This window comes from Drosophila takahashii, chromosome 3L (genome assembly GCF_030179915.1).
Source record: "Drosophila takahashii strain IR98-3 E-12201 chromosome 3L, DtakHiC1v2, whole genome shotgun sequence".
NCBI lineage: Eukaryota > Metazoa > Arthropoda > Insecta > Diptera > Drosophilidae > Drosophila > Drosophila takahashii.
The window spans coordinates 26,141,207-26,159,482 of NC_091680.1; the positions used below are offsets into that span (position 1 = coordinate 26,141,207).

At 42.5% G+C, this 18,276-nt stretch overlaps 3 protein-coding genes across 6 annotated transcripts; all 3 read right to left on the minus strand.

Moving 5' to 3' along the window:
- Positions 1–533: 533 nt before the first annotated feature.
- On the minus strand, positions 534–13,416 carry Ptip (PAX transcription activation domain interacting protein). Of its 2 annotated transcripts, none has more exons than XM_070214690.1 (8): positions 13,026–13,416; positions 9,941–12,496; positions 8,199–8,690; positions 6,573–7,178; positions 4,425–5,373; positions 2,331–3,632; positions 2,041–2,272; positions 534–1,972 (listed from the first exon to the last, which is right to left on the minus strand). In XM_070214690.1, the coding sequence occupies exons 1-8, from the start codon at positions 13,098–13,100 to the stop codon at positions 1,369–1,371; spliced, it is 6,816 nt and encodes a 2,271-aa protein (XP_070070791.1). In that variant the 5' UTR covers positions 13,101–13,416; the 3' UTR covers positions 534–1,368. The 2 variants fall into 2 exon arrangements, with proteins under 2 accessions (XP_070070791.1, XP_017005741.2); XM_017150252.3 differs by having other exon boundaries at positions 8,199–8,699; positions 13,026–13,415.
- A 609-nt stretch (positions 13,417–14,025) lies between these two features.
- On the minus strand, positions 14,026–16,126 carry endos (endosulfine alpha). Of its 3 annotated transcripts, XR_011418593.1 has the most exons (4): positions 15,813–16,126; positions 15,266–15,464; positions 14,341–14,869; positions 14,026–14,271 (listed from the first exon to the last, which is right to left on the minus strand). XR_011418593.1 is itself a non-coding variant. In XM_017150298.3 (3 exons), the coding sequence occupies exons 2-3, from the start codon at positions 15,449–15,451 to the stop codon at positions 14,696–14,698; spliced, it is 360 nt and encodes a 119-aa protein (XP_017005787.1). In that variant the 5' UTR covers positions 15,452–15,461; positions 15,813–16,126; the 3' UTR covers positions 14,026–14,695. The 3 variants fall into 3 exon arrangements, 2 of the variants coding, with proteins under 2 accessions (XP_017005787.1, XP_017005786.1); XM_017150298.3 differs by having other exon boundaries at positions 14,026–14,869; positions 15,266–15,461; XM_017150297.3 differs by having other exon boundaries at positions 14,026–14,869.
- Positions 16,127–17,152: 1,026 nt separating this feature from the next.
- Positions 17,153–17,902, minus strand: LOC108063157 (gametocyte-specific factor 1 homolog). Its single transcript, XM_017150151.3, has 2 exons — positions 17,623–17,902; positions 17,153–17,540 (listed from the first exon to the last, which is right to left on the minus strand). The coding sequence occupies exons 1-2, from the start codon at positions 17,806–17,808 to the stop codon at positions 17,274–17,276; spliced, it is 453 nt and encodes a 150-aa protein (XP_017005640.1). The 5' UTR covers positions 17,809–17,902; the 3' UTR covers positions 17,153–17,273.
- Between the last annotated feature and the right edge of the window lie 374 nt (positions 17,903–18,276).

Genomic DNA, 18,276 nt, shown 5'->3' on the forward strand with positions numbered 1-18,276 from the left:
AATAATTAATGCATTTCAAGTAACTATATTCGTAACAACAAAATTAAATATCTGCGTCAAACCCGAAAAAGAGTCGTTCAAATCTGAATTTTTTTTCTGACAACAAAGCAGAGAGTAAAAATTAAGAAATTTTTAAAGTGCTTTCCTCTTTTTTTTGCTACAGAAAAAATCGTACTATAAAGAAAATCCATCGACTGCTTTACGTCTCTATAATAATTTGTAAAAAGAATTAATTTTTAAGTGCCGAACTGTAAGAATGATGGTTAAAAAGGCATTTTAGCAAATAAAAACAGGTTTATACACTTTCGACTAGCAAAAATAACACTCAAAACCTTTTTTTTGAAAAAAGGATAGATTTCCGGATAGGGGATGTTTGAAATTTTTTCCGGATAAAGCCGTTAAAAAAAAGGACAGATCTGTCCGGAAAGAGGACAAAATGGCAGCACTGCTGTAAATGTACCCTTTACATCAAGAATTTTTCAAATACCCTTTTTAGCTCTATTCGAAAATAATTTTGAACGTAGTATAATTTTAAATTAATATTATTTTATTTTTCATACATTTCGTACAATGACTAACTAATATTAATATTAAATCGGAAAATATTGGCTTTACCTATGTGAAAAGTACTTAATATACTAATAGCCGACAATATCAATTTCTGTGAAACATTTCGTATACTCTAGGAAATATATGTGTATATTTGTGTGACTTTTTCAAGCTAAAGGTTCCTGAACCTATAAAAATATATAAAATGATTGTATGAATCTTTATTCCTAACACTATTTAAGGTAGTTCTTTGTTACATGCAATCATATATTCTAATTCTATACATATCGGTCGAGCTCTTCAAAATGTACTTCGTTAAATAATGGGCTATCTAAGGGCCGTCCAAATATTGCCAAATGTTCCGAAATGATATATAGATATATGGAACGACCATTCTTTAAATATACAATCTATTTGTTTGATATTAGCAGATTAAAAAGAGAAGATAATTCTCTTAAAAATATTTACAATTCAATGTGAGCTAGAGTAGACGAATAAAAATAAGCGAAAACTTATTACCTTAAAATAAAGATGCATTACGTATTACTAATGACCGATATGCTGATGTGCCCAAGACCGTAAAAACTCTACCGTTCTAGCATGCCTTAATGAATTGACGAATTCTGTGGACTAGTTTCGTGTTGGTTCATCATAAGAAGTTGGTAGGCTTTTAATATTTGCATTGGTCAACTGAAGCGGCTCAATTTTCTAACTGTCATACTCTTATGTACTTAAATAACAGGTCGCATAAATTCTTTTGTGACTATACAGTAAGTCTGAGACCTCATCTCAGGTCTACAATAACCAGAACACTCGGCGCTAGGACTTGTTACTGTTGCAGCTATTGACATTGTTGTTGTTATACAAGTAGGGTATCAGGTTGGGCTCAATCTCCAGCTGCTGCCTGAGTATCGAGCTCATGACGAACTCCGTGGACACAATGTGGCACTTTGGGTTTCCGTGACGCGTGAGATCGGCGCAGAGATGCATGTCTGTGGGGCAGGTCACTATGAAGTAGGAGTCGGGCGCCTGAATGTGTGTTTCGGACACAGCTGCCCCGCTTCTCCGCTTTGGCTCCACTTTGCCCCCAGACGATTCAATCATTCGTATGATTTCCTCGCGGGCTGGGAACACGTCCGGCGTCACGTGAAAGTATTTTCCCGCAAACAGCGTGGAACGCGTAGGTGCGCACAGAACAGTGTTCAGATTGAACTGCAGGTTCTCGTCCACCGGTATGTGCTGTATGCGATATGAATCGGTGGGCACAAATTTACCAGCTTTGGCACTATCCGCAATCCAGCTCGACTTAAGCACATAGTCCACATGGCAGCAGGCCTGAATCAGCTTGCAGGTTCGACTCTCGCGTGTCATCACCAGGTGAGTGGCATCTGCAGGGTTGTCCACCACAATTCCACCCAAAATCCTAAGAGCAAAGAAAAGAATATGAGTTAGAGTTTAATGCTGAAGAACTATTTAACATGCTTTACTTACAACACTGCCTTTTTAAGTGCCTCGGCATCCGCGACCTGGGAGAAAATAACCTTGGGTGGCTTGGTGGTTGTAGGATATTCGAGGCACACAATTTGCTCAGGCAGTTGCTCCTGCTGAAATGAGTTCATCTTCTGGCGCTTAAGTTTGTGCTCGTTGCCATAGGGATCGGACAGATGGCGCTTGACCCGCTCGTGCGCCTCCTGTGTGAGATTGATAGGCGCCTTCCAAGCAGCTATAAAACGAAAAACCATTAAATAAGCTTACCAGGCATCAGTTAAATATATACTTACTCAGCAGGTGCGCCACCAAATTGCATTCGATGCGGAAGGGAGCGACCAGATTGTACTGCTGGTACTTGGGATTGTCGTATTGCGAGAGGCCACTAAGGTTGCCGATGCAGACGTCGCTCAGCCAAAGAGCATTGACCATCGGGATGTTCCACTCCTTGGCCGCATTAAACTTATTCCCCTCGAGTTGCTTGCATACGACCACAGTGTTCACCTTGGAAAGATAGGAGGTGTAGATGGCTCCGCATTCCTCGGCCATCTGCTGCAGCCTCACCACCTCTTCGCCCTCAAATCCCTCGGAGGTTATTATATAGCGTTCTAACGGCTTCCGATAGCCAAACTGGCTTGGGAAAGGCAAGTGCAGCGGTTGCCACGGAGGCATCAGCTGCCGCTTTAGGCAAATATCACTTAGCCAGTAGGCTGTGACGCAACGCTTGGCATCCCGCAACGCCTGCATCACTACGCCGTGCCGCTGAGTGCGGCAAATAACGTGGGTAACCCTGGGGCAGTAGACTCGTTCGATGTCACCGCCAAACTGCCGGATCGTATCTAGCCAGATGGGGAGCTCATCGCCGTCTGTTTCGTCGTATTCCACTATGTAGAAAGTGCAGCCGACCAGGAAAAGATCAGCCGGCAGCTTTAGATTTGGATTGTGACCGTAGAACTGGGGCATCGGTATCGGTGGCTGTCCCGGACGGGCCTGAATGTAGCCGTGAGGAGTCCGCTGTACCGGCACACCCACGCCCACACCCACAGCCATCTGTTGCTGCTGTTGCGGCGACTGCGGGGGAGCGACAACAATCTGTTGCTGGACCAGATGCTGCTGCGGTGCCTGCTGTTGTTGCGGAAGAGCAACCACTCTGCGCATTTGCTGCTGTTGCAGCAGTTGTTGCTGCTGTTGTTGTTGTTGCTGCTGCAGCATTAGCAACTCCTGTTGAGTTCGCGGAGGTCCAGGCACTCCGGCAGAGGCGCTGTGTTGCTGGCCCATCATTCTGAGAGCACCAGCTGCTGATGGTGGTTCGACATGCTGCTGCTGTTGGACAACCATTTGTTGCTGCTGCTGCTGTTGTTGTTGCAGGAGCAATTGTTGTTGCTGTTGCTGAATAGCTCCGGTCACCACCACCTGCTGCACAATCTGCTGCTGCTGGGGCTGCTGTTGTTGCTGACCATCGGGCAGTTGAATTAGTTGCTGCTGCGGTGTCTGAGCTCCATTGTTTCCTAACCGATTACTTAGCATGTTGGCCAGTGCCGTCTTGGTCTTCAGGTTCATTTGCTGCGGTGTTTGTTGCGGCTGACCATCAGGAGCTGTGTAAAAAATGCGAGTTAATAAGTAACAAACTATTGTTAGAAGAGTAGAACGAACAGCATATCTATAAATATTCTTTACTATACCACTAACTCGTCCAAAGACAAATGCAATTTATTTTATTTCCTTTAATTATAAATATCAAATATTTTGAATACTCTAATTATTTTATATTTTCATGCTTTAAAGCAATAAACCAATAGAAATAAGAATAAATCGTCTAAATGACCAACATACAATTTTTGAGTGTGCTTAATTCTAAATAAAACAAAAAGAAAGACAACTTCGGAAAGCTGAAGTTTATATACCCTTGCAGATTATTACAAATTACAAAAAGATTAAATTGAAATTTATTCTCATTTTTGGTAATATTTTGACATTAATTTTTCAAAACTCAGAAATATTTAAAAAATGATATTCCCAAGAGTAAAAGAATTTATTAAAAAAAAAAACAACATTAATATTCTCCCATTATTTCTCCGATCTCTCCTACGACCGATATAGGATATAGTTGTCGATCGGACTGCTTCCGAGGGTTATACTATTTGCAATAGAAATAAGATTTTTGGGAAGTTTCATCCCGATAGCTTCAAAATGGAAAGTAGTTCGCGAAGGATCGGACAGACATGGCTACATCGATTATTCTAGTGATGCTGATCAAGAATATGTATACTTTGTAGGGTCGGAACGTCTCCTTCACTGCCTGTCAACTTCTGACTGAGATCATTATACCTTCTGCCAGGGTATAACAATTTTGGGCCAGAGTAATGGGCTGTATTATTTATACTCACTTGTTGATGTCATGACCAGGGTTTGTGTCATTATGTTGGCATTTCCGGGAAGAACGCCCCCAGCGCCTGGAGTGGTGGGCGTGCCCGGAGCGGACTGCTGCTGCGGCTGTTGGACGATCGTCTGTTGCTCGATCAGCTGCCCGTTGGGCCCAGTCATGAGCTGCACCGTTTGCTTCCCGAGCTGCTGAGGTCCCTGCTGCTGGATGGGAATCTGCTGTACTCGCAACTGTTGGCGCTGCATCAGCATTTGCTGGTTGGGATCATTAGGATTAAAAGCCTGCTGCTGCGGCGACTGCTGCTGCTGCGGAGGTCCCACTCCCGGCTGCTGCTGAATGGGACTCAGGCCAGAAGTTCCGGCGCGTACGACAACCTGACGTTTGCCTTGTTGTGCCTGCAGCCAGAGCACCTGTTGCTGTTGCGTTAATCCAGGTGGCATTTGCTGTTGGACAATAATGTGACCGGGAGGAACAGGACCGGCATGTCGTGTTGAGACTATGTTTCCCGGTGCTCCGGGTCGTGGCTGGTAGGCAACCTGCTGCCGCAGCATTACCCGTGGTTTGTTTTGCTGATTTTGCTGATTTAACTTGGCGATGTATTCTGCTCTCTTGTGAACATCCAACGACATGAGATGCGTGTGTGTTTTCTCATCCACCACTATTTTCTGTTGCTGGGGCTGCTGCAGTACCAGCTGTTGTTGTTGGCCAACCTGTGCCTGTTGCTGCTGTTGTTGTTGTTGTTGGGGTGGCGGCAGGACGATCTGTTGCTGTTGCTGAGGAGGTTGAGGTTGCTGCTGCTGTGCCTGACCGGGCCAAGAGGTTTGCGGGCGCAACCCACGCGGGACAAATTGCTGCTGTGTTTGCGGCTGCGGCGTGGTTGGTACGCTGGACAACGGGGATTGCATCCCCGGAGTTCCTGGAGTACTGGGGGCCACCTGACCGCCAGCAGGGCTCTGAAAGAAATAAAGGAAATATACGTTAATATACAATTACAGAAGCGAAGAAGGATGAGATAGAATGTTTAAAAAGAAAGACAACAAATCTAAATTTTTCTTCGTATTAAGTTCCTTTTTTTTAAATAATTTATAATTTAATAATAATTATAATATTTTCCTTATTTTTGCTTAGGGGAGAGTGGGGGAATTTCGTCACAGGGGCAATTTCGTCATCTGCAATATCTCGGAATCCATAAGTCGTAAAAATATATAATTTTTTTGTTTTAGTCCTTCAAGACGGCCAGACACAACCAATGCATTTGTTTTGCACAGAAGGCCAAGATAATTAAGCTATAATATTAAATGTGTTTTAACAGTTCAAAAGCTACATTTAGTTCTCGACGAAATTTTTTCTGTATGCCACAATTCAAAAGGAATAAGATACACGATTTTTTATATAATACACAGTGCTATAATGTGCATTTCTGCGTTAGTGATTTTTAACTTCGCGCCTAATTTCGGAAGAAAAATAATTATTTCTAAAAAAGTACTGTCTGGGGAAATTTCGCCACCCTATGCTTATTGTATATTCGGACCTATTTTGAATACATATTTTTTTATTTGACGAGCTGGCTAACGAACAGACTACCGGCAGCAGCAACAAATATAGGACGTCAACAAAAATGGTACGCTTGATCAGTGTAGCATACTTACAGGCGTAAAGTTCCCTACATTTTTCAGGTGACGAAATTTCCCCAGTTGTGTGGCGATTCTACCCCCCTATGTGGCGAGATTGCCCCAGTATATTGGTTTTACTTTTTAATTTTTTATAAATCCCCAAGGTAATTAAAAAAATAGGGGAATGTCACATTTTTAAGCTAGGTGATAACCGCATTCAACAATAAAAATAGAAATATGATAACGTGTCTCAAGATGGACAAAAAATAGCTTTGAAAAAATGCTGACGAAATTCCCCCACTCTCCCCTACTTAGCATTTTTGATAAACATTTAAACATAAATTAAGCCAAGGTCATACGATACAATTATTTGGCCAAAATTATCCAGGATTGCCATTAACCCATATAGAAATAAGAAAATTTTGATCTACATTTGATCGTCTGATTTAAATATATACCATTTTTTAAAACTTAAGATTAATACAACAGTAATTAAAATAAACAATTAATATTCTATTTTGGGCTTTAAATGCACTGACCTGGGGCGACCAATGCTGTTGTGGCATTTGCTGATGGTGTTGCGGAGATTGCTGCAGCAGCAGTTGTTGTTGTTGTTGCTGTTGAGGTGGCGGCGTGCGTTGCGGAAGTTGTTGCGTGATAAGCTGCATTATTTGTTGTTGCTGTTGGGGATCGTTGGAAAGCTTCTGCTGCAATATCTGCTGCTGTTGGGGGGCCTGCTGCTGTTGTATAAGGATTTGTTGCTGTTGCGGTCCCACTAGCTGCTGTTGTTGCTGCTGCTGTTGCTGTTGCTTTTGCATCAACTGCTGTTGTTGTAGGTACTGCAAGCGCTGCGGATCGCTTAGAATTTGCTGATTCACAACAATCTGTTGCGGCTGCTGCATTTGCATCCTTTGCTGTTGTTGCTGCTGCGGTATAATCTGCTGCTGCTGCAACATTTGTTGCTGCTGCACAAGTTGCTGTTGGGTCTGATTGACCACGTAAACGTTTTGGCTTTGCGGATTTTGAGCCAAAATTTGCTGCTGCTGTTGCACGCTAAGTTGATTGAAGTGCTGCTGACTAATAATAAATGTTTTTTGTTGCTGCTGCTGCTGCTGTTGTGGCTGCTGAACTCCAAGAATTTGTTGCTACGATAATAAAAATAAATAAAAATGTTTATTACCAAAAAATTAAGAAAAACAAGAGAGAACGCTATAGTCGAGTGCCCCGACTATCAGATACCCGTTACTCAGCTAAAGGGAGAGCGAAGGAGATAATTGGCTTAACTCGTGGGTTAAACTTTGATCCGCCGTAACTTTTTAACGAATGGTCCGATTTAAAAACTTTCTTCTACATTTCGATAGGTATTGATAAACACAATAAAACTGCATTTTTACTTTTCCGAAATATTGAAATTTTTAAAATCGTATATAAGCGATTGTGGGCGTTAGAGGGGGCGTGGCACCCTTTTGAAACAAACTTGCGCTGCGTAGGAACTCCTAGAATCTGCATGCAAAATGTCAATCTTCTAGCTTTTATAGTTTCCGAGATCTCAGCGTTCATACAGACAGACAGACGGACAGACAGACGGACAGACGGACAGACGGACAGACGGACATGGCTAGATCGACTCGGCTAGTGATCCTGATCAAGAATATATATAGTTTATAGGGTCGGAAACGCTTCCTTCTACCTGTTACATACTTTTGCACGAATCTAATATACCCTTTTACTCTACGAGTAACGGGTATAACTATTTCAAATACGTTAAACACGTTTAAAATATCTACAAGCTCGAACAAAAAAATCAGTATAAAATAGTTCACTAGAGTTAGATAGGTTCTATGGTTAAACGACTAAGTAGTCAGAAATAACAGTTATATTTTTCGAGTTGTAATTGAGGCTTTAGCAAAAGACATTCAATAACTTCAAGAAGTGAGAAGAACATCTACTTTTATAAATTTTGCTGTGAAAAGTAATAAGAATAAACTCAATGCAAGAAAGTAAACTAAATAAGTTCACAATATAAAATATATATATTGTTTGAGTTGAATTTTAATTTATCAATTTGCCACGAGAGCAATTCTAAAGAAATAAAAATTGAAATCTAAAATGTATTCTAAAATAGCGCCTGAAAATTAGATACTTAAAATATTGAATAAGCATACCTGCTGAGGTTGTTGTTGCAGTTGCTGTTGTTGTGGAAATTGGCCAATAATCTGTTGTTGTTGTTGTTGTGGAACCTGTTGTTGTTGCTGGACATTGGTTGGTGGACGCTGTATCGTCTGCTGAATTATTCGCACTTGACCACCAGCTCCAAGAGCAATTTGCTGCTGCTGTGTAAATTGTACTTGTTGCTGCGCGTGCTGTTGCGGTAGCTGCTGCTGGGGAAGCTGCTGCTGTTGCTGCTGCGCCGAGGGAATTTGCTGCACTTGAGGTAGCTGCTGTTGTTGCTGCTGCGGCTGTTGTGTCTGTTGTTGAACCTGCAACATTTGCTGCTGCTTCTGCAGAGCCAAAGACATATGGCTTTGAATGATTTGTTGTCCTTGTGCCGTGGATGTGTTAATAACGTGGCGCTGGGTGATAACTTGTTGCTGTTGTCCAGGCTGGGGTTGTTGCTGTGTCAGGACCTGCTGTTGTTGTTGTTGTGGCTGCTGTTGCTGAATTTGCTAAATAGAAAAGTTTATTAATCTTTGCTAAGAAATAAATTAAGTTTGTCGCAAGTACAATTGCGAATCCAAAAAATTAACCAGCACTAAACATCCCATTAACAAACTAGACAACAATCCTAGGAACTAGATACAACTGGTACAGCTATAAAACAACAAAGAAAGCTATAGTCGAATTACTCAGCCAAAGGAAGTGGGAGAGAGATCAAGAAATTCATGCAGTAAAGCAACTGCTTGCTCAGCATTCATACAGACAAACAGATATGGCTAAATCGACTCGGCTAGTGATCCTGATCAAGAATATAGACTAAAGGCCGGAAACGCTTCCTTCTACCAGTTACATACTTTTGAACGAGTACAATATACCCTTTTACTCTACGAGTATAAAAATGTAACGCCTAAATAACCCCTATATATAACGTAAATACAACCCCCAAACATCAAGTAAATTGCCCCTATAAATAACGAAAAGATAACGCCTAATCATCAAGCACCTGACCTTCAAAAAATACAGCACCAACACATTCTCTCTTATCTAATTCATGAAATTTATTCTCATCTTAAACATATTTAGCGCTCCCAAACCGCTTAAAGGCTACGCGAAACTCAAAAATCAGATTTGAAGGGGAGAGGTCTGTAGGTTGGAACACCTTTTGTTTTTGATCTGATATTTGGTCATAAGCTTATAAAACTTCACGTGTTAGGTACCAAGCGAAAGCTTAGTGTTTTAGCTTTAAAAGCAACAAATAAAAAAGAAAACTAATACCAAACGTACTCAAAAATTTTAGAAAATTTTTATAGACCAAATAACAATTAAATTAAATAACAACCTTTGTCAGGCTGAGGCCTTTTTGTATGCAAAACGGGTGTCACGCTCAAAGTTTCCCAACTTACGACCTCACTCCTACTAGAATATTCTCATATAGTTTCCATATATTAAAGCTTTTAATCCAACACCTACCACCAATTTACTAAATGAAGCAAAAATATATTATAGTCCACTGCCATTGCAAACCAAACTGGTGAAAGTATCAACAAATAACATTTCTACAAAAAGCTGACCTAATCCATACAATTAAAAACCAAAAGTGGCAGTGATTCAGACGGAATATGACATCGTTGTTGAACGGAAATCCTAAGCTGTACTCCTAGTTCTTAGTTTCCTCACTGTTTTATACTCTATGTTAGCTTTATATAAATAAATAAAATATAAGTAAATAAATAATTGTTTTATAATTTACTTGAGGATTTTGTTGTTGTTGCTGTGGCTGTTGTTGCAACGTCGGCGTGGTAGGTTGTTGCTGCAGTGGAGACTGCCGTGGTGACGGTGTGTGCTGTTGTTGTGGCTGCTGTTGCTGCTGCGGCTGCTGTCCAATATTCTGCTGCTGTGGTTGCGGTGCCATTTGCTGTTGCTGTTGCAATTGTTGTTGCTGCTTCAATTGTTGTTGCCTCATTATTAGCGAGTCCTGATTGCTGCTCAATGCAGAACGGCTTAGCACCTGAGCGACTTGAACAGGATCCGTTGGGTCGATGGGCTTCTGCTGGGAGAATGACTGCGGCTGCGGCTGAGCGGAATGTCCTGTCACAGCCTGATGCTGATGCAGTTTGGCCTGCATTGGTGGAGTTTGGGAAATTTGGGGCGACTGCGGCGAAATGTGCTGCGGACTCTGTTGCTGTTGCTGCTGCTGTTGTTGCTGGGCCAATTGTTGTTGCTGTTGCAGTTGCATGCGCTGCTGCTGATGGACGGGCTGTTGAAAGGGCATTTGTTGTTGTTGCTGCGGGGACATCATTGGGGGCTGCTGCGGTGATCCCATCATGTGCTGCTGGCGATTCTGCTGCATTTGTTGTTGCTGCTGGCGCAAGTGATGTTGTTGGGCGCTCTGCGGCGAGGGCGGAGGCGGCGGAGTCATCTGTGGAGCTGGCGATTGCAGTTGGCGCGGTGACTGTGGTGGCAACATATTGCTAGTAGCATGATGCTGCTGTTGCTGCTGCTGCAACGATGGCGAGGGCGTACTTGGCGGCATAACTGGCGAACGGTTTTGCACCATCCGTGGGGACTGTTGTTGCTGCAAATTCTGCTGCTGCTGCTGTTGTTGCTGCTGCATTTGCATCTGCAATTGTTGTTGGTTCTGCAGGACTTGTTGAAGCTGTTGCTGAATTTGTCTTTGCTGCTGCTGCTGTTGTGGGGTCAACGCTTGTCCGCTTTGCACGATTTGCTGCAGCTGCATTTGATTCTGGTTCAAAATCTGTTGCTGCCGCATTAGGTGTTGGTGTATCATTTGCGGCGAAACGGGTACGGATTGTTGTTGCGGCTGCTGAACAACTTGCTGTTGAACTATTTGCTGCTGCTGCACTATCGTCTGCTGCTGACCCACTTGCTGCTGACCCACCTGCTGTTGCACTATCTGCTGATGGTGCTGCGGAGACTGAACAGGCTGAGGCGTTGTGGATGGTGTTCGTGGTGTATGCCGGCCTGTTGGAGTTGTCGGCATTCTGGGCGACTGCTGCTGTTGTTGAAGTTGCTGGGCGTGCTGCTGTGGATGTTGTTGTGGGTGCTGCTGTGGAAGGGGCTGAGGGAGCTGCTGTGGGAGGGGCTGTGGGTGCTGCTGTGGAAGTGCCTGCGGATGCTGCGGTTGCTCCTGCTGCATGAGAGTCTGCTGCTGCTGCTGCTGTTGCTGCTGAATCATTTGAATTTGTTGCTGTTGCTGCTGCTGAGACTGCTGCTGCTGCGTATTTTTCAACTGCCTCTGCTGCTGCAGGATATTTTTGATCTGCTGCTGATTTGGTGGCTGTTGCTGCAGATTGGCGGGTATAATCTTTTGCTGCTGAATTATTAGCTGTTGTTGTTGGTGCTGCTGCGGGTGTGTTGCTGGTCCAGGTGCCTGAGGACCGCCTTGTTGCAGCTGGTGCGGGGATTGCTGTTGGGCTGGCTTCTGGGCCTGTGGCTGGGGGCGCACAAATACCACCTGCTGCTGGGCGGGCACGGGCAGCTGTTGCTGTTGGATTTGTTCGGCGGAGGCTTGCAGCTGAGACTTGATACTCGCGATACTCTTGGCAGCTGCGCTGTCCTCGCCAAAGCCAAGGATATCTGAGAGTGTGGATGTAGCAGTAGTCTGCTGCTGGATAATCTGTTGTTGTAGCTGTTGTTGCTGCTGCTGCTGCTGTTGTTGTTGCTGCTGCTGCTGTTGTTGTTGCTGCTGCTGTTGATGCAGCTGTTGCTGGTGTTGCAATTGTTGTTGCTGCATCTGCTGCTGCTGCTGAGTGGCCTGCTGCTTCTGCGTTCTTTGCTTTTCAATGGGCTTAAGTAATCTGGGATGATAGTTCTCCACCGGCATGCAGTTCTTGTACTTTAGACTGTCCGTCACCCAGTCAGGTGTGACGATGATGATGGCATTCTTGGGCAGCGCCAGCGCCTTGTTGTAGATGCCGCCGTTGGCAGCTCCGCATACCAGATGCGTGTTGGTGGCCCCGAAGCTGTGCGTCACGACGGCACCGTGGTAGGTCAGCATGGCGTAGAGGCGCCTCCGATCACCGGCCACCACGTTGGTGATGGCCACCCGTATGCCGCGCATGAGCCGCATCTGATTGGGACTCGGATCGAAGGCCTTCGTCGAAGCCATTCGGCCCAGTTTGGCGCTGTGCACGATCCATTGCTCCGTCACGGGAATGGCGCTGTACAGGTCCAGGTTCATGGACAACTCCTCCTCGGTGTAGTTGGAGGCGCATATCATATGCGTGATCTGATCCGATACGAAGGACTTTGATTGCGCGCCCCCGCTTTTGAGAAAGCGTTCGATCTGCAAAAATCATAGTAATTAATAAAATGCATAGATATTAATAATCATATTATTAAAAAGAAGAAACTTTAAAATTTGAATTCCCATACATTTTCAAGATTTAAATCCTACTTTAAATTTAACATGCGGACGAGAAAACTGGCCTAACAGTGATAAGAATTAAAGTTATTATAATGAGCCACTATTAACTATTAATGACTAATTAAAAATATTTTTAAATTGTATTTTGAGATATTTTGAAACAACTCATTGATAAACAGCATAGGAGTATTAAAATCTCTTCTTTTTGCTCGCCGCGCAAAAAACCAAAACAAAATCAGTTGATTTCGCACCAATACAACCTCAAATACACAAACACACACACGGCAATTTGCCGGCAACATTTATGGCGCGCATTTGGCAAGGTGCCCGGGTCACCCTGTCCGCCCGCACTCCGAGCCACCCTGTGCGGTCGAGCACAGACGCACGCACACTCACACACGCACAATGCAAGTACAGCAACAGCGGAAGATTCGTTTTGCAGATTTACCTCTTCGTCCAAGTTTCCCAGCACATAGTAAATCACATCCTCGAACAGTTTATCGCTTATCTTGAGATTTTCCATGGCGCCGCCGTTTGCTTGGCCACTTGCACTTCCCTGGCGGCGCTAATTTCACTTTTGCTTTTGTTATTGCTGCTGCTGCGGCTGCTCGTGGACATCTACATTTCAGCGTGTTCTCTCGTCTTGGCGCTGCTTTTTCCCGCTCGCGAACTTCGGAAAATGTTAGGCGGTACGGAGCTTATCGCGAAGTGCATTCCAGATGCTATTTAAGGCGGAAAAATTGCATTCAAACTTCAATTTTTCTCGTTTTATCACCGCTGCTCCTTCCTTCTAGAGCTGAAACCAAATTGATGTTTATTTAAGACTATCGATAGTTTCAGTAATTTAATACTGCCGATGTTTTTCCCGGAAGTTATCGATTATTAAAAGAACAACAACAACAACAACAACTGGTGAAGAACTTGGAAAAGGACATTTGCGGAAATGGATTATGGTTTAAAACTTTGATTGAATCCGTTTCACTGTGGGACAAAAAATGATTTTCTGGGTAAAAAATATTAGAACATTTTAATTATTAAAAGCAATTATTGATTAAAACTTCAACTTTCAGTGTTATATAAAAGCAATTATGATATTTAGTTACTACATTTTTCCAAAACACAATGACAAATGGTATCATGACTATTAGAAATCGGCCCTTAACTTCAAATCGGGCAGTCATATAGGGCACGAGAAGGCTCATATAGTGGAAATTAACACATTCGACAAATAATATAATTTGGTGTTATTTAAGAATCAAAGATATAACTATCCCGTTATTTCAGTTGTTTATATTTTTTACTAGCCAATTTGGATAACAAATTCCCTCATCCGAATGTTTTCGAACTAATTAGGCGCATTGCCACTCAGACACTTATCATTTAGGTAAACATTTGTATGGCACATCTTCAGATTCAGTTGTTAGATTAGCGCCCAGGAAATCATCACATTTTTAAGTAGTACGTACATACATTTATTTTAGCTCTGCTGGTTTTACAAATTGATTTTAACTCGACAGTTTGGCTTTCGCATCAAAAATTTAACTCTGCAAGCAGCAGATACCTATTTTACTCAGAGAAATTCCTTCAACAGCTTATGATTGGGTGCTCTTTAAAATTGAAATATTTTCCATTTAATATGGATGATTTTTGAAAACTATTAGGCCAAAGTAAATTATAAGAAGTTGAGGGAATCCCTGTAATGTACGAGAACAGTATGTTTGTGGGTGGCTCCAACTTAAATTTATTATGCTCGTAATACTTACAGCTACGTACGATCAGGGTAAGTTATGTTAATGTTACGGAGATAGAGATATATATAACTGTTGCAAAAAATTTCGCGCTGCTCGGCTCGCTATCTTCGCTTCCCCGGCCTGAGAGTTGGACTGATTACGGGATCTTGAGATTGGCCAGTGCGGTTGGCGTTTAAAGTTTAGGGGGAAACGGAACGGGGAGCTACAAATTCAGTTTAGACCTTCGCGAAATGCCTGCACAATCCGGCAGCAGCCATCTTAGCATTAGGGGTTTCTTTAAAATTAGGCATATAGAGCATTTGAAGTGGGAACGGGGAACATGCTGCAGTTGAGGTTGTGGATAGAGTAGACGTGAGAGGTGAGTAAATTAGCTCGTCGCCGGGAACTTGTTACAGGGTTGGATGATCGAAGTCTTGCGCGCCGGCACGGTTTCGGGCGTGGGAATGGCCTCCCCGGTGGTAACCTTGTTGGCAAAGACCTGCTTGACGCCGCCACCCTTCTGCTTGGCCATCTGGTAGTCTCCCGAGTCGAAGAACTTTTGCTGTGGGGTAGAATTTAATAATGTATTAGAGTGCGGATAGCGAAATGTTTAAATGTCTTAGGAAGCTAATATTCTTATAAATGTAAAAACCCATAATGCTCAGTCTCTTGTTACCGAATTCCTAATAAATGTCGGTCGATACTTGGAGGAATGGGATTTTCTATGACACACCGATGGAAATGTTTTTTATTACCGTTCGGTTGGTCTGCCGAATTTTTCGTTGGAGGTGCCCTTATACCATGTTTAATTTTAATTATGAATATACTTTAAAGGAGAATTTTAAAGATTGATTTCAAAACCCCATTACTATGTTACACCTTATTAGGAATGGGTTTATTACAACGCCGAAAGCTACGCGACTATCTGAAACTACTGAATTGGATCCCAGGCACTCACCCCCTTCTGCAGCCTTTTCTGTAGGAAAGCCGAGTGTCCGCCGGGCACGCGCATTCCGCTGGGATACTTGGACTTGAGCTTCTCCTCCTCGATCTTCTCGAGATCCGTGAGGTTGGCCTGCTCGGCGGCCTCGTTGTCCTGGGGCGTGGTGGCCGGGCTGTTGCTGTTTTCCTCCGCGGAGCTCATCGTGGACTGCCTTCTGGGGCAAAAGCAAGTCAGAAATTGGATTGAGATTAGCGAAGGTGCGAAAATGGCGACATGGGAAATGGAAAATGGGAGGTAGGTGGAAAGCAGAATCACAGGGGCAACGAATTTCGGAGGCGCGCAAAATGCCAAGATAAAATTGCATTTCGTCACACACACAGGCACGCAAATCCAGGGCAGCCGCACGCACACTTGTTAATATATGGACGCGAATTATTATAGTAATAATCGGATGTGCAAATATTGTTTTAATTTTTTATATACACCAATACGCAGGCGATAAGGCCAGTGTGAGTGTGTCGTTGCGAATGAATGTGTGTGTGTGCAAGGCGTAGTTGCTCACCTTTTCCTGTAAAATTTGACGATTAACTGTTGTTTTCCTCCTCACTTTGTTCTTCACCCTTCTGCTTATGCGTCTCCTTCCCTGGAATCGAATCGGTTTTGCCAATTAGCGGACCTCACTGCTATTCGCAACGCAACCGATTGGGGGAAATGCTCGGCTTCTCGGCTAAATCAGGCTGTTACGTTACACGAGTTTATATATGGAGCGACGGTGACTGAAATTCTCAAGGCGATTCAATAGCAAAATTATTTTAACAATTTACAGACGCTGGATTTTACTGAGGTGATGCAAGCAGTGTGACCGCAGTTCGACCGTTAAACTTGACTTCGGAGCGTGAGAGTCGTGCTAAAAATAACCACAAAAAATAAACTACCCAAGTGGTGGGAAACCTTGGTCAATTTAGCGGAGACTCAATCCCGGAGAAGTTGGAATGGTTGTTCCGGGTCTATAATTCTTATTTGAAGATGTTTAATAGTTTAAAAATCTTAAGGTACTTCGGAATAATGCCATGCCAAACGAACCCTTTTGTGAGACGTTATTTTTTAATTTTATTTTATTTAATCCTTTATGAACCTTCTTTTTGTTCATTTTTTTATTATATTTATTTTGAATACGTGTTGAAACTCAAAAAATTAATAAAATAATTAATATGTTGCGTTTGTTAAAAAAAACTCAATTTGTTTATGGACCACCTCGCAACGAATACTTTTTTGACTGACTGTAAGTACATTTGCTAGTAAGAGACGGGAAGAAGTTTGTACAAATCGCTGGAAGTATTTTGTATTTCTTTCTCTCTTTGTCCATATATTTTCCTCCGGAGGACGGATATCGTAATAAAACTAGGGCATTTCCGTCCACAAGCCTTATTTTTGTAGATACTATAATAAATGTTATTACCATCGAATCATTAAACGGAGCAGCAAACAAAAAAATATTTAAGAAAAAACAGTTACTTTTCTTTTATTTTATTATTGGTTTTACATTAAATTCTAAATTCAAATAAACATATATTTTTTCAATGTATCAAAAGTTTTAATAACATGATTTTAAATTATATTTTGTATTTCCTTGTTTTCAATTTTCGTTAAAGGCCGACCAACTATCGGACGACAGAGTGGCAACGACGCGACCTAGCGGTTCTTTTCCATGAGGCGCCAAAGTGCAAACGACAAAAAAGTATAAAAGAAAATGAAAGTAAAAGCATCAAATGTTTCTGTTTTTACGGTTTCCTGGAATAAACAGTGGAATAGCTGTTCTGTTCAATAGAAGAAAGAAATGATACTTAAAAATATTTGCTGACCTAAAGCAAACAAAAAAAAATAAATCCGACGATTCAACACTCCTCTTTACAAATGTATTAAATTACATTAGTTTCTATGAAAAACTTAAAAAGAGGGCTATATGTTAGGGTTTTACATATGGATGTATACAGTAATACTTGTATATGGTGAAGATTGATAGTTAGAACTGATTGTTCTCCCTGAAACGCCGACGTTCGTTTTCGCGAAATTGGCGTCGAGCCGCCGGCGGAGCACCCTGGGGATTGCGGATGACAAACTCCTTGTCGCAGTAGCTCTTCGGGTTGTACGTCGGGGCCGGCGGCTCAGCATCCCAATCCTCAGTGGTCTCCACTACTAAACCAACTGGACGCGGTTCAGCGGGGGGCAGCATGTCTGGCAGCTTGTATCGCTCCATCGACGATCTGTCCGGGCACTCAATGACATGTTTCTGCAAAATCGAGAATGCCATTAAAATATATGAGCATGAGTACCTTTATTCGTTTCGGATATTGGATTGGCTTAGTACCCACCTGCATGTTGGCCACCGAATGCAAATGGGTCGAGTTGAAGGGGCATCTGACCATTTTGGCAGCCGGAAAATTCTTCGCGCACCTTGTCAAATGATAGGTAAGCCTAATTGGCATAATTCGATGCACACTGTCGTACGGACAGATAAGGTACTCTTCGAAGTTTGGCGCGAATTTCTGTTCCGACATTTTCACTTTTTATTAAATTGTTTGCTCTGAAATAAATGAAGTTCAGATTTGAGTCCGGTCGTCTGCACAAGTAGAAGAGAATTGACGCTTGTGAAGAATGTGACAGAAAGGGACTGGAAAATGTGACCTCACATGCGGTATTTCAGTATTTCTTTTTGAGTATTTTATTGTAAGTTACGGTAGTACGGTTATACAATTTACTACTTATGAACTCCAAAACAGTTAAGTAATTAAAAATGCTAAAAATTTCACCTAATTAACAAGTAATAAATTTTACTTACAAAAAAAGATATATATTTTTAAAATTTATTAGGAACATTGAATAATTATATATTGGCCTTTAGAGGGGGCATTGTGAGTGTTCTTTTGCGTGAACTGCTCTTGCAACAGCGGCGGCCTTTGTAAACATGCTTGCTACAACTTTGCAATTTTAAGCGGCTGTGTGATATTATTCATTATTACCCCAGA

What these genes read in the sequence shown, in the direction of transcription:
- Ptip (XM_017150252.3), bottom strand. Translation starts at nt 13,100, where the DNA reads ATGGAAAATCTCAAGATAAGCGATAAACTGTTCGAGGATGTGATTTAC. An exon ending in TGGGAAACTTGGACGAAGAG is followed by an intron (nt 12,497 to 13,025) that starts GTAAATCTGCAA and finishes TGATTTTTGCAG; the next exon opens with ATCGAACGCTTTCTCAAAAG. An exon ending in AACAGCATTGGTCGCCCCAG is followed by an intron (nt 5,374 to 6,572) that starts GTCAGTGCATTT and finishes TATTTCTTTCAG; the next exon opens with AGCCCTGCTGGCGGTCAGGT.
- endos (XM_017150298.3), bottom strand. Translation starts at nt 15,451, where the DNA reads ATGAGCTCCGCGGAGGAAAACAGCAACAGCCCGGCCACCACGCCCCAG. An exon ending in AGAAAAGGCTGCAGAAGGGG is followed by an intron (nt 14,870 to 15,265) that starts GTGAGTGCCTGG and finishes TCTACCCCACAG; the next exon opens with CAAAAGTTCTTCGACTCGGG.
- LOC108063157 (XM_017150151.3), bottom strand. Translation starts at nt 17,808, where the DNA reads ATGTCGGAACAGAAATTCGCGCCAAACTTCGAAGAGTACCTTATCTGT. An exon ending in ATTCGGTGGCCAACATGCAG is followed by an intron (nt 17,541 to 17,622) that starts GTGGGTACTAAG and finishes TCGATTTTGCAG; the next exon opens with AAACATGTCATTGAGTGCCC.